General features: G+C 35.8%; 1 protein-coding gene across 2 annotated transcripts; it reads left to right on the forward strand.

Annotated features, from left to right (window-relative positions):
• The first annotated feature begins 2474 nt into the window (after positions 1–2474).
• On the forward strand, positions 2475–4473 carry LOC149165748 (uncharacterized). Of its 2 annotated transcripts, none has more exons than XM_089431196.1 (2): positions 2475–3195; positions 3446–4473. In XM_089431196.1, the coding sequence occupies exons 1-2, from the start codon at positions 2931–2933 to the stop codon at positions 4348–4350; spliced, it is 1170 nt and encodes a 389-aa protein (XP_089287322.1). In that variant the 5' UTR covers positions 2475–2930; the 3' UTR covers positions 4351–4473. The 2 variants fall into 2 exon arrangements, with proteins under 2 accessions (XP_089287322.1, XP_089287323.1); XM_089431197.1 differs by having other exon boundaries at positions 2476–3195; positions 3452–4473.
• The last annotated feature ends 10176 nt before the right edge of the window (positions 4474–14649 follow it).

Raw genomic sequence — 14649 nt, forward strand, 5'->3', positions numbered from 1 at the left:
ACTCTTTCTCCATCTCTATCCATCTCTCTCTTCTTCTTACTCTCCCTCTCTCCCCTTTCTATTTTTCTTCCCTCCTTCTCTCCTCTCTCTCTCTCTCTCTCCCTCCCTCCCCCCCCCACTTTTCTCTCTTTATGTCTTTCTTCTTACCTACCTCCCTCTCCCTCTATCTCTCCTCTCTGTCATGTCCTCTCTCTCTTCCTTCCTCTCTGTCCCTTTCTCTCTCACTTCACTCTATCTCTTTACCCTCCAACTCTGTCACTATCTCCCTCCCTCTCTCCTCTCTCCTTCTCTCCCCCTTCCTTCTATCTCTCCTTCTTTGTCTCTCTATCTCACCCCAACACATACACACTCTCTCTTCATCTCTCCCTTGTCACTCCCTCTCCACTTTTCTTTATCTATGTCTTTCTTCTTCACTCCCTGTCTCCCCTTCCAACTCTATCTCTCTATCTCTCCTTCTCTCCTCCTCTCTCTCAAGTCCTCTCTCTGGTCCTTCCCTTCTCACCCTTTCTCTCCTACCTCCCTCTTTCCCCCCATCTCTCTCTCTCTCTCTCTCTCCCTCTCTCTCTCTCCATCTCTCCATCTGCCCTCCAACCTTGTCAATATCTCTCCCCCCTCCATCTTTGTGTCTCCCCCCTCTCTCTTACCCTTCTCTCACTCTCTCACTACCCTCTTCTCTCTCTTCATTCCTCCTCTTCCGTCTCCTTCATTGTATCTCCTCCTCTCTCTTGTAACCCCCTATCTCTCCACCTCTATCACTCTATGTCTTTGTTCTTCCCTCCATATATATTTAGAGTTAATATATATCATGATATATTAATATATATTACAATATAACAAATTTAATATTTGCATTAATCCAAAGTTATTAAATTTAATAATTTTAAAATTATAATATATTAATACTAAATATAATATTAATATATAATATCAACTTTCTGTTGAATTAATCTTTTTCAATTGATTTAAGAAATCACATTGACTTTAATAAAGAATAAAAATGTTTAAAATTTTACTTAATTTAGAATTGTAATGTGGTAAAAAAAATTGTTAAAGGTAAATTTATGATCCATTCAAAATCACTTATATGATAAAGGAACTATTAAAAGCATGAATCAATTTACTATCCATTCAAATACATAGTTATATTTTAATAATTAATCTTAGTCCATTAATAAAATTAAAAAATTATATATAATTTAAGATTGGTTGACATTAGCCAATAAGAAGTCAATACAAGAAATACTTAACTTCAATATGTCACATACAGGATTTGAATTTGATTACATAAAAACAACGTTTCTCCCAACTACCACAATTAACTCCAATTATTAACCTAAATTATATATATATATATATATATATATATATATATATATATATATATATATATATATATAACACATTTTATACAATAATTTAATTAATTTTTCCTATGCATACATATTATAAGATAAGATAAGATAATTATATTTATGTCCAACTAATGACCACAAAATAGATCAAAAGGACTGTTGAGTACACTGATGTATATACAAAGTGGGAGAACCAAACGGTCTCCTATAAAAGATACAATGCATGAAGTAAATCAACATCTGGCCTTATCGGAGAAGATCCAAGAGCTAATAGGTTTGAGGATCAGACCCATCTCTCCAGGACCTAATAGGTTTGAGGATCAGACCCATCTCTCCAGGACCTAATAGGTTTGCGGATCAGACCCATCTCTCCTAACATCCGAGGTTGAATAAATAACACAGAAGAAACTCAACAAAGTTTGTTGGTGAGATAAAAAACCGATAGCAAATGCAAACTATCCACTAAATCATATATATTATAATAATTTTATATATTTACTCTTACGCTTTCGAAAACCATGGTTTTATACCTTCCATTTGCTACACAAATACCTGACCCTTTACTCCAATAAGCTAGGAACACCCAAAAAGAGAGAATATTTATGTGGCCCATTATACTAAAACTCCCTTGTTGCCTCTCACTGTCTCCTAAGTCTATCCTTAGGAGAAAATGATTTTCTTAGAAGATAAAATCAAATCTCTTTTGTAATTCTTCCCCTCCGTACGCAGAGGAGATAGAAGGAGGTCAAAACACCTCGTAAAAGTGGTGCAAAGGATGGATGAAGATGTTCCTACGCATTCTGGACAAGTTTAGAATCATTGCATCCCAATTAGATGGCTTCCATGGCACAAAAAGCTTTAGCATCTCAGTGTTTTAAAGTATAGAATTCTTCGTCCCAGAATGAGCCACATTGGTCCGAAAAAAACCTATAACAAGTACAGATTTACCCTTTACCCTTACGCCTTTAAAAACCATGGTTTTATACCTTCCATTGGCTACACAAATACCTGACCTTTTACTCGAATAAGCTAAGAACGCCCAAAAGGAGAGAGTATTTACTAAAATTCCCTTGTTGCCTCAACTGTCCCCTAAGTCTATCATCAGGAGAAAATCTCTTTTGCAATTCTTCCCCTTCGTACGGATAGGAGATAGAAGGGGTCAAAACAAGTCGTAAAAGATTCCTACGAATTCTGGAGAAGTTTAGAATCACTGCATCCCAATTAGATGGCTTCCATGGCACAAAAGAAAGAACTTTGGAATCTCAGTGTTTTAAGGTATGGAATTCTTCCGGTGCACAAAAGTTCAGATATCTTCATGCGAAATGAACTTTTCGTCCCAGAATGAGCCACATTGGTCCGAAATTTTAACCCATATAAATTGAATCAGACCGGCAAAATCTTGAGTGAGATACCTCGCGTTGAAATCACTGACTATTGGAGAGCCATTGCCTTCGCCTTCATTATGTAGTGACCAGCTTGAGTTCAGAGAGTGGTATTCAGTTCTCCTCGATGTCCTGTTATTGCTAGTTAACCTAACAAACAATAACAGGGCAGGGTGCGAAGAAAAACCTGGAGAGAATGGCGGTAGCAAGAGGAACAACGACATCATTGTGGTGGGATATGGAGAGCTGCCCCTTGCCTTCTTATGTCGACCCTTACATTGTGACTTCCATGGCCTCTGCTTTACTCCGCAATTTTAACATCAATACTTCCATGGTGAATGCTGTAGGAGGAACCATCGATAACCTTCCCTTCTCTGCCTATGATTTCTTCTCAGAGACTCAGACAGAGCTTCATCAGGGACTTGTCAACTCTGGAATCGGACTACACCAGCTTCCTCCTGGTCAGCACATTCATTGCGCCAGATTTTCTTACGCTTTTTTTTTCATTAAATTCTTGTCAATTTATTGATTTTTTCTAGTTAGGGTTTAATTCGTCTGTAAATCTTTTTTCTGCTATTACTTTCCCTTGAATAGTCGGTACCTGTTTGGGAAATGGCATTGTCTGGCTTGAATTAGAGCATGTTCGAATTAAGCTCCACTTTTCTTTCTGCTGTTGCATAATTTGTTCATTTACCTCTTTTGGGTTATCAGTAACAGGCAAGAGAAAAGAAATGGAGAAAATGATGATTGCGGATGTACTTCTGTGGGCAATGGATAATCCGCCACCTGCAAATATTATCTTCATCGTTGGGAATGCGGATTTATGTTATGTGTTTCAGAAGCTCCGGCAGAGATCGTATAATGTTTTCTTGGTCTGCCAGTCTATGAGTGAAATTTCTCCGGGCATTTTGGGTGGGGTTAATAATTGTCTTGGATGGTTATTATTTCTCATGTCATTACAGAATGAAGTTCAACATTCACACTTTCATGGTGGGATTACTGTATATGATGCTTTATATAATACTGCCTGTCCTACTTCTTCAACCTCTTTTCACAGTAAAGAGATGGAAAATTTGAATAATGCATCCAGTTCCAATTACAGCCAGAATAATTCATTCAGCATGAAACCCTCCCTCAGTGATGAATGGGATAGTACATGCAATTTCCCTCCCTGTCTCAGCAATGGATGGGATGGTACATGCAATTTTCCATCAGATGAAACGGCCAGAAGACCAGTGCAACCAGAGCCTCGTTTCCATGGCCATTTTACCAGAACAGAGAAGCGCAGGAACCCTATATCTTCAGCATCGTCGTCTACAGAGAAGAAGAAAGTGGCTTCGTTGGAGGATTTCAGAGCATGGCTGACCCTAACTGTAAACGACAAGAAACGAGCAGAAGAAGGATACAATATTTCACCCATTCGTGTGGACTTCGAGAAGGCTACCGGAAAGATCCTGGATGAAAAGTTCCTGGGATTTTCAAAGATCATAAATCTTCTACAGAATTGCAAAGATATTGCAGTGATAAACGAAGTAAAGCGAAGATGCCATCACGCTTTCCCTGTTAAATCAAATGAACAGAAAAACCCCAAACCTTCACCAGGTGGATGGAATTAAAATCCTAATAAAAAGTTCAACATCTAAAGACAAACCCACAGCAGAAGCAAACTCATAACCAAAAAGAACAGCTTAAAGATTTGCACATTGAAATAATTTTAGTTACTCCGGATATTTTATTAATGATTGTGTTTCCTGTACAAAGGATTGAAAATGCGTGAGTGTTATAAGTTAATTAATTCATCGATCATTGATATCCTCTATTTGTATTAATGGTCGTGTTTTCCTTAATCGTTGTGTTTTTAAACTGCAACGAGTAAGTTTTACATTGAGATTTTATCAATAAAATCTATTTATACAGGAACAATGTTTAAAGTTGATTTTAGGGTTTGATTTAGGAACAATGTTTAAAGTTGATTTTAGGGTTTGATTTAAAATTGTTTTTGCTGGGTTAAAAGTTTGTTTTTTTGGGAGGCAGGAAAGAGGTTTAAGGGTTTGAAAGATAGACGTATTTCGCAAGAGTGAAAGTCTTTTTTCTGCTCTTTTACAGACTACTAGCCAGTAATTTCAGGGCTATGATTTTCCTTGAATAAGCTTGGGTTCCCTTAATACAAACGAGTGATGATCTCTCCACTGTGAATTTGACCACTAAATTATGATTAACTTTCCCACTATTTAAAAAAAAAGAAATATTTAACATCTCAACAAAACAATTCTAACCGATACTTTGAACATGTCATCAAACCTATTTACATGTTTTTTAACATTTTGGGAAATATTCAAATTTCAAATTCAATACCATCAAAGTAGCCTCCATTAACATGTGCGATAATCCTACTAATCTGAAAGCCAAAATAGAAATGGACCGCACTTTTATTAATGGAAGTTGGTAAGGAATTGATAGAAAACAACGCTCAGGAGGAATTATCTCTTACAAATTTCGCCTTAAATGTACTATGACTTTTAGGTCAGTAGCATCCGCAAATACTAACCCTAGAGAATCAATTACTCCTTTTCAAGAGTATAGCATCCAGTCAAATTTGTTAAGCGCTCTTGAAGGATCTCAAGTTTTGAATTGGCCACACAATGTTTTTCCATGGGAAATTTGAAGGATCCGATTTGATAAAGAAACCTGTTTCCAGTCTTTCGTGGGAGAGCAATGGTCCATGATTGAGGATCCGATTTGATCAAGAAACATGTTTCCAGTCTTTCGTGGGAGAGCAATGGTCCATGATTGAGGACTCCGTCATTGCCCAACCACTGATGACAGAAGTCATGCAAAACATGAACCTTATGAAGGGAAATACAAGATTTTGTGAAGAGCCTTACATTCTTGAGAGAACAAGTCTTCCAAAGTCGATTCCTATGCCATTTGAGTCTTCCAGCACATATCGACAAACATGTGGTTGTAATAGCTTTCTTGCTGCACTGCAGTGCAAGGTAGAAAGTAGTGTTTTTCGTGCAGAAGACCTGAGACAACATAAGCTTTGATTGTAATCAAAATGTGGAAAATATCAGCGGTGCAGGGAATGAAGAGAAGATTACTATGGTCATTTTTCTATGTTGCACAACTTTCCAGTACTCCGTATTTTCTATGTTGCACAACTTTCCGGTACTCAGTATTTCGGGTATCGGGCATAAGTATCTGTCATTTCTAGAAGCTTTTTCCAAAAGGAAACTTCAAGTTAGAAAGGGCAATAATATAATATATTAAAGTTTAATATATATTAAAAAATATAATAAAATAATTTTATTTTTATTCAAAATTTGCTAATCAAATTTTATTTTGCAAAGAAATATGTAAAAGATTGAATTTTAAAACACTGCCAAAAAAACATCAAAATATTAATTCATCAATAATTTATCAATCAAATTTTTTACCAGGTTGTTATTAATTATTCTGTGATTTCATGCAAAGCTATATTATATTCAACTTCAAAATTCAAGTTTGGAAATTTATAAATGAAACTAACACGCTACTCTTTCACTTTTTGGCCATCATTGTAATTCATTAAATCTTAACAACAGAAGTTGCCAAAGAATGACTGGGAATTGTCTATATTTTGTTAAAACCTTTGCTACATTTCCATGTCTCTGTCGCTTTATGGAGCTCATGTAATCCATGTAAAAGTCTTAACTTACAGCCCAAAGATCATCAATACCGAATATTTCACAAACAGAACTTTATATGAGATGACATACCTTGATCAACAGCGGAAGATGTAATCGCTGCCATCTACTTTGATCTGACTCCTGACTGTTCCTCTTCTTCAGAATTCGGTTTCTCTCCTCTTGCCCTCACTTTCTTTATGTGCTTCTTGATGAAGAAGAATGCAACTCTTGTGTGTGGGAGAGAGAGGACCCAATCCTTTATATATTATTTAACTCTAATCTGGTACGTCCATCATATACCAATTCAACGCTTAAGATCTAATGCTTTAGATTAGAAACTGCTTTAGGATAAAATCTAAATGCTTTAAGATTAGATCGGGTCACATTAAGATTAGAAACTGCTTTAACGTTAAAAAGCAATGAGCCTTTTGCTGTTTCTAATAGCAGTTTCTAACATTCTCCCACTTGACCCGACTATTCATAATATTAAGTGTTGAACATCATACTATGATAAATTGCTGAGAGTTATGGCGGTTGTGCACTATTAATTCAATGCATTCCCTTCCATATACTACAATACCAGCAATCCATCAATTCATACTCATAATTTATATAAAACAGCATAATGGTCCACATAATGTCTTATATCATAATGATTAAACATAATATCTTTATAAGACTCTTTCTTGTTTAAAATTACATAAAATACGTATTACTACATTAAAACAAGAAACACATGATTGTATATCAGAAACACATAAAAGAGCTCAGAATGTCACACATCAATTATCATTAATACAACCAAGACCCATTCTTTGAACATGTTCCTTAAATTGTCTTGGTTGTAACCCTTTCGTCAAAGGGTCTGTAATCATAAGTTCTGTCCTGATGTGCATGATTGACATTCTTTGTTTCTGAACCTCATCTTTCACAACAAGATACTTCAGTTCCATATGTTTGGCACCTTTAGAGTACTTGTCGTTCTTTGAGAAAAATACTGTTGCAGAGTTATCACAATAAATTTTCAGCGGCTTGCTAATGGTGTCGACAACCGCAAGTCCTGAAATAAAGTTCCGCAACCATAATGCATGAATTGTGGCTTCAAAATATGCCACAAATTCTGCCTCCATAGTGGATGAAGCAACGATAGTCTGTTTCGCACTTTTCCATGATATGGCACCTTGAGCAAACATAAACAGGTAACCAAAAGTCGATTTTCTAGTATCAATGCATCCAGCAAAATCTGAATCGCTATATCCAATCACTTCCGATTCATTGGATGAGCATGTAATCTTTCGTTGAGAGAAATTCCTTAGTCTCATACAATAAACTTAAATTATTTGCAGCAAGCAAGACGTCATCAACATAAAGGACCAGATAAATAAACTTGCTCCCACTGATCTTTCGGTATATACAGTGATCAACCGTATTTTCCTTAAAACCAAAAGATGTAATAATGGTATTGAACTTAATATACCACTGTCGGGATGCTTGTTTAAGCCCATACATTGACTTCTTAAGTTTACACACCAATTGTTCTTTACTTTCTACAGAAAAACCCTCAGGTTGATCCATATAAACATCCTCATCAAGATCTCCATTCAGAAAAGTTGTTTTCACATCCATTTGATGCAACTCCAAATCATAATGAGCTACTAATGTCATTATTATTCTTAGTGAGTCCTTTTTCGAAACAGGAGAAAATGTCTCCTTGTAATCAACACCATCTTTCTGAGTGTAACCCTTAGCGACAAGTCTAGCTTTATACCGTTTGATATTACCACTAGAGTCGTGTTTGGTTTTAAAAACCCATTTGCATCCGACTCTTTTACAGCCATGTGGTAACTCAACGAGATCCCAAACTTCATTCTGTTGCATGGATTTCAGTTCTTCTTTCATGGCATTAATCCATTCCTTTGACTCTTTACTTTCTACAGCATGTGAAAACGAAACTGGATCCTTATTGATTCCAATATCATAATCTGATTCTTGCATATAAACCACATAATCATTAGAAATAGCTGACCTACGATTTCTTTGAGGTCTTTTTAATGCTACTTGTTGTGGTTCATGCATATCAGCATTATGTAAGTCATTTCCTTCAGGAAGTACTTCTTCATTTATATGTTGTTCATTATCATCATGCTGTTATACAACAGCTGGAACAACATTTGGAGTAATAGTAGATGGAGGAACTATTCTAGGTAATGTAACATTTACCCTTGTTTCCTTTATTTCTACTATTTCTCTTCTAGTACTCCCACTGACTTCACCATTCTCAATGAATCTTGCATTACCAGTTTTTATGAAGCAAATAGACATAACCATAACGGGAAAAATCGTCAATAAAAGTGATGAAATACTTTTCTCCATTAAAGGCTGGAGTGTCCATAGGTCCGCAAATATCAGTGTGTATTAGTTCAAGAAGCTGGCTGCTTCTAGTGGCTCCTTTCTTATTATGTTTGGTTTGTCTACCTTTAATACAATCCACACATAATTCTAGATCACTAAAGTCCAAATTTGACAAAATTTCATTACTTACTAATCTCATCATTCTTTCTTTGGATATATGACCTAGTCGTTTATGCCACAAGAAAGCAGAATTTTCATTCAACATGCTACGTTTTCATCCAACATTATTTACTACATTCAACAAGGAATTCGCATAAGTGTCATTCAGTTTCAATTTATATAAACCATCAATTAGAATACCAGAACCAACATTATCAGCATTCTTATATAAATCGAAACAACCAGATCCAATCATACATCTAAAACCAGAAATATCCAATTTACTTGCAGAAATAAGGTTTCTAGATAATGAAGGTACATAAAGGGTACTGTATAAGTTTAATACATATCCACTTTCTAGAATTAGACGATAAGTCTCTTTTTACAGATACGACATTGAACACTCTTTAGTTCCTTCTTTTCCTCATCCTGCCCATTCTTAGCAGGTGCCTTTTTCTTCTTGAAATGACTTGATTTTCCTTTCTTTTCTTTACTAGCTTTATTACTCACAAAACTTACTGAGTGATTCACTTGATTTTTCAAACGTCCTTCTTCCTGAACAAGACTACTGGCCAATTCATTAACATTCCACTTATCCTTTATAGTGTTATAGTTAATCTGAAAAGGTCCATATTCAGAAGGTAGCGAGTTCAGAATGAACTGGACAAGAAAAGAATCCTCTACTGTAAGTCCCAGGGAGTTTAACCTTGCTACAATATTAGTCATCTCTATAATGTGCTCTTGCATAGTTCGCGACCCATCAAACTTCATGGTCGTAAGTTCTGCCATAAGATTACCAGCGAGTGACTTATCAGCTGAACGAAAACGCTCTTCCACAGACTGCATATATTCCTTAGCACTTTCTGTTTGTGGAATTGTTGACTTGATGTTGTTAGCAACAGTCATCTTAATAAACATAAGGCTCAATATGTTACTGCGTTCCCATGCTTTATGGTGTGATTTTTCTGCCTCAGTACTATCTCTTGTAAGAGCAGCAGGCTTATCCACAAGGAGTGCCAAGTCAAGATCCTGAATACCTAAATGGAAATTGACTTGTTCTTTCCATTCAGAAAAATTAACACCAGTGAACAATGTAACAGATGAAGCATGTGTATTCATGGTAACTCCTACAAATTAAAAATGAAATCACTATAAGCTCATAACTAACGCGATTCAGATGTAGACATAATAGTATAATATAGCACTCCTTTGGGTAGATACTATCTTATACTTAACATAATTAAATACCAAAACATAAGCAGGTAATAAATATATTCAATCAAATAGAACTGACATCTTTGGATGATCAATATTTATTTAATCAAAATATCTATTAAACCTCATCATGTCAACTAGTTATAGAACAAGACTTTCCTTTGGGTAAGTTCTCAGGTTCTATCATTAGTGACGCCAGCTTTAATTGGTATTTTTTTATAACTGGCAATTTCTATCAATAATCATTATGTCAATTATGCACTAAATGATTATTCTGATTTTGACCACTTTGGTGATTAACAAAATCATAAATCTCATGTGCATAAATGATTTATAACACATACTTGATGCGAAACAACATTCTAATTTTGACCACTTTGGTGATCATAAATCTCATGTGCATAAATAATTTATAGCACATACCTTATGCAAAACAATCAGTCATAGAGCAATTACTTTTATGCCCAAATTTCAAATTCAATCGAAACTGTAACTTTCCTACAGGAGTTCTACTCAACTCTGTACAAAAATGATTGCTTTGTTAGTCTTCTTACAGTGCACAAATTTGACTATCTACCAGGATTCAATAACTTATATTCACCGCATATTCATTCCAACATACACAGCGAACACACAATGATGCGGCAATTTTCTAGGTGACCTGGATCCATCATTATATGGCATCTCGAAAATACAAAGAGCATCGAAACCCAAGGATCACCGCGGAGCATAATTCAGAGTTCCAGTCCAAGCAAGAATTTGTGCAATGTATGGAAGCTAAAGGCTCCGACGTTATGGTTATGTGACATCCGAACAATGATACAGTTCCAAGGATGAGTTTTCCTTCGAGGCGATGATTGTCGAATTAAATTGAGCGTGCTCCGAGCTATCAAACGAATTACAATGGAGAAGCTCAAGGCAATGACCACCTTAGTGACATGATAAGAGACAGTAACACGCGCACTGATCTATTCAACAGAGCACGATGTATGGCGACCTCTGTAGCGAACAAATGACTGGCGCAACGGCTGTTCTCAAGCTAATCCTTATTGAACTCGGATGGGAGCTCATAAACAAATACTACAAGGACTATCCTCATCGAATGGTCATACACGCACTCGTATGCAGAAGATAACTATAAAAATTCAAGTCATTTCCTTGATGGGTGAATGTCGAAACATACATTAGCGATACGCTGCTGTTACCAGGCAAGACTCTTTGGAATCGACTTTAGCCGTTACTATGAATGGGAGAATACCGGGTGGACACAAGAAGGCGTGAATTCTCAAAGCCATTTGGAAAACAGAAATGAGGAAGCAACCAGTTGATGAGAAATCCTTTCCTCAAACATGAAAATTCATAGTGTTAAAATCAAACGAAGGAAACCCATTGTTGGGAACAATCAAAAAGCCGTTTAGGGTTTGGCGTGCTCTGGTACATACAGAACAACATTGATACCATTCATGAAACCCCACAATTTCCCGAAGGCTCAATCACATGAGTAAAGCACAAAACAGATCAATTGCAATCATAGGAAATATTCAGTTATTGATTGGCTCTGATACCAAATGTAAAAGTCTTAACTTACAGCCCAAAGATCATCAATACCGAATATTTCACAAACAGAACTTTATATGAGATGACATACCTTGATCAACAGCGGAAGATGTAATGGCTGCCATCTACTTTGATCTGACTCCTGACTGTTCCTCTTCTTTAGAATTCGGTTTCTCTCCTCTTGCCCTCACTTTCTTTATGTGCTTCTTGATGGAGAAGAATGCAACTCTTGTGTGTGGGAGAGAGAGGACCCAATCCTTTATATATTATTTAACTCTAATCTGGTACGTCCATCATATACCAATTCAACGCTTAAGATCTAATGCTTTAGATTAGAAACTGCTTTAGAATAAAATCTAAATGCTTTAAGATTAGATCGGGTCACATTAAGATTAGAAACTGCTTTAACGTTAAAAATCAAGGGCAATCATAGGAAATATTCAGTTATTGATTGGCTCTGATGGAAGTTTCTAAATCTTAATGTGACCCAACTAATTAAGTCATTCTATAATTAAAAGCATTAAAGCATTAAAGCATTAAAGGATTAAAGCATTAAAGCGTTGAATTGGTATATGATGGACGTACCAGACTTAAAGTTAAATATATAAAGGATTGGGTCCTCTCTCTCCCACACAAGAGTTGCATTCTTCTCCATCAAGAAGCACATAAAGAAAGTGAGGGCAAGAGGAGAGAAACCGAATTCTGAAGAAGAGGAACAGTCAGGAGTCAGATCAAAGTAGATGGCATCCATTACATCTTCCGCTGTTGATCAAGGTATGTCATCTCATATAAAGTTCTGTTTGTGAAATATTCGGTATTGATGAGATTAGTAAGTAATGAAATTTTGTCAAATTTGGACTTTAGTGATCTAGAATTATGTGTGGATTGTATTAAAGGTAAACAAACCAAACATAATAAGAAAGGAGCCACTAGAAGCAGCCAGTTTCTTGAAATAATACACACTGATATTTGCGGACCTATGGACACTCCAGCCTTTAATGGAGAAAAGTATTTCATCACTTTCATTGACGATTTTTCCCGTTATGGTTATGTCTATTTGCTTCATGAAAAATCTCAATCTGTGAATGTCCTTGAGACATTTGTAAAGGAAGTTGAGAGGCAATTAGATAAAAAGGTGAAAATCATAAGGTCTGATAGAGGTGGTGAATATTATGGTAAATATGATGAGTCAGGATTTTGAAGCTGTGCATGTCGATGCCGAAGGGGATTCTGGAGCTCTGTGTTTTTCTTTAATTTTACTTTCGGCAGAAGCGTGCAAACCGAAATATTACTGTAATATTACTGTGCTTTACTCATGTGATTGAGACAAAAATCCCATCAACAAAATTACATGATCGCATTGCATGATCGCATTACAATAATGGGCTAGGGTCTTATAGCCTGTAACTCGCTGCTATGATTGGATCACAGTGCTTACGTAATTACTCTATGGTGACTGTATTGGCTCGTTCATTCTAATGATTCAAGTCTATAATGTGTCACTCGCACCTCTGACTGAGATCCAATAAATCTCAACGACTCGTTCTTGACCTAAAAGCTAAGGATCGATTCTTGGATGAATGAATAAATCCGCTTTAAGATCACATTTATTATATTCTGGTCTGGTAGTCGAGATTTTAGCTCAGTATTACATGTTTGGTTTGTGCATTGGTCCGAGGTTATACCCTAGGGTTGCACTGTTTTGTTTTGTTCAGTGTAAGGGTTATTGTGGAACCTCCTAAGCCACGGTGTGAACGTGGGTGCCTAGTAAGTATGTGTTTGAGCCCCGAGCTTCATAAGCTCCAGATGATCTATTAGTTTGTATTAACAGTGAAACCCATTCTCATAAAATACTCCCGTATGCATCGCTGTGTGTAAGAGCGGTCAGAAGGTAACATGACTGCATATACGGACTTATTTCATTTTCACTTACAACTAATAATCAAGCTGTTTGGTCTTGTATCGCCTGAAAACTGGCGTTTGATAAATATTTTTATAAAGTGGTTTACAGATCAGAAAGGCATTTTGTGAAGGATTGAATGAAACAGAGTATCCCATCGAAGGGTGAAGGGGACATAGTTTCACTCGCAAGATATTTCCTTTAGATGCTCCTATGCCATCTTTCAATAAGTTGTGCCTTATGTTACTGGATGCACATCTGGCTTGCTTTTGTAGTCATTTTTGGAACATTAATGAGATTTATGATTTTGTTAATCACCAAAGTGGTCAAAATCAGAATGTTGTTTTGCATAAGGTATGTGTTATAAATTATTTATGCACATGAGATTTATGATTTTGTTAATCACCAAAGTGGTCAAAATCAGAATAATCATTTAGTGCATAAGTGACATAATGATTATTGATAGAAATTGCCAGTTATCATAATACCAATTAAGAACTGGCGTCACTAATGATAGAACCTGAGAACTTACCCAAAGGAAAGTCTTGTTCTACAACTAGTTGACATGATGAGGTTTGATAGATATTTTGATTAAATAAATATTGATCATCCAAAGATGTCAGTTCTATTTAATTGAATATATTTATTACCTACTTATGTTTTGGTATTTAATTATGTTAAGTATAAGATAGTATCTACCCAAAAGAGTGCTATATTATACTATTATGTCTATATCTGAATCGCGTTAGTTATGAGCTTATAGTTATTTCATTTTTGATTTCAAGGTGATTTATCTTTCGTATGTTTTGAATCAAATTTAGTTGAAGTTCCTATTAATACATGGTGGCTTGATACTGGTGCTACAACTCATGTTTCCAACAATATGCAGGGATTTCTTACGATCCGAACCATAAATCCAAATGAAGATCGTTTTCTTTTTATGGGAAACGGAATGAAATCTTCAATTGAAGGCATTGGGACTTATCGTCTAATTCTAGAAAGTGGATATGTATTAGACTTATACAGTACCCTTTATGTACCTTCATTATCTAGAAACCTTATTT

This window comes from Pinus tabuliformis, chromosome 5_1 (genome assembly GCF_031772625.1).
Source record: "Pinus tabuliformis cultivar Carrire ecotype Pingquan chromosome 5_1, CPIR1, whole genome shotgun sequence".
In the NCBI taxonomy this organism is placed as follows: domain Eukaryota; kingdom Viridiplantae; phylum Streptophyta; class Pinopsida; order Pinales; family Pinaceae; genus Pinus; species Pinus tabuliformis.

Excerpts from the sequence above, each read along its gene's own strand:
- LOC149165748 (XM_089431196.1), top strand. The coding sequence starts at position 2,931 with ATGGCGGTAGCAAGAGGAACAACGACATCATTGTGGTGGGATATGGAG. Across the intron at positions 3,196-3,445 it reads ACTACACCAGCTTCCTCCTG|TAACAGGCAAGAGAAAAGAA; the intron begins GTCAGCACATTC and ends TTGGGTTATCAG.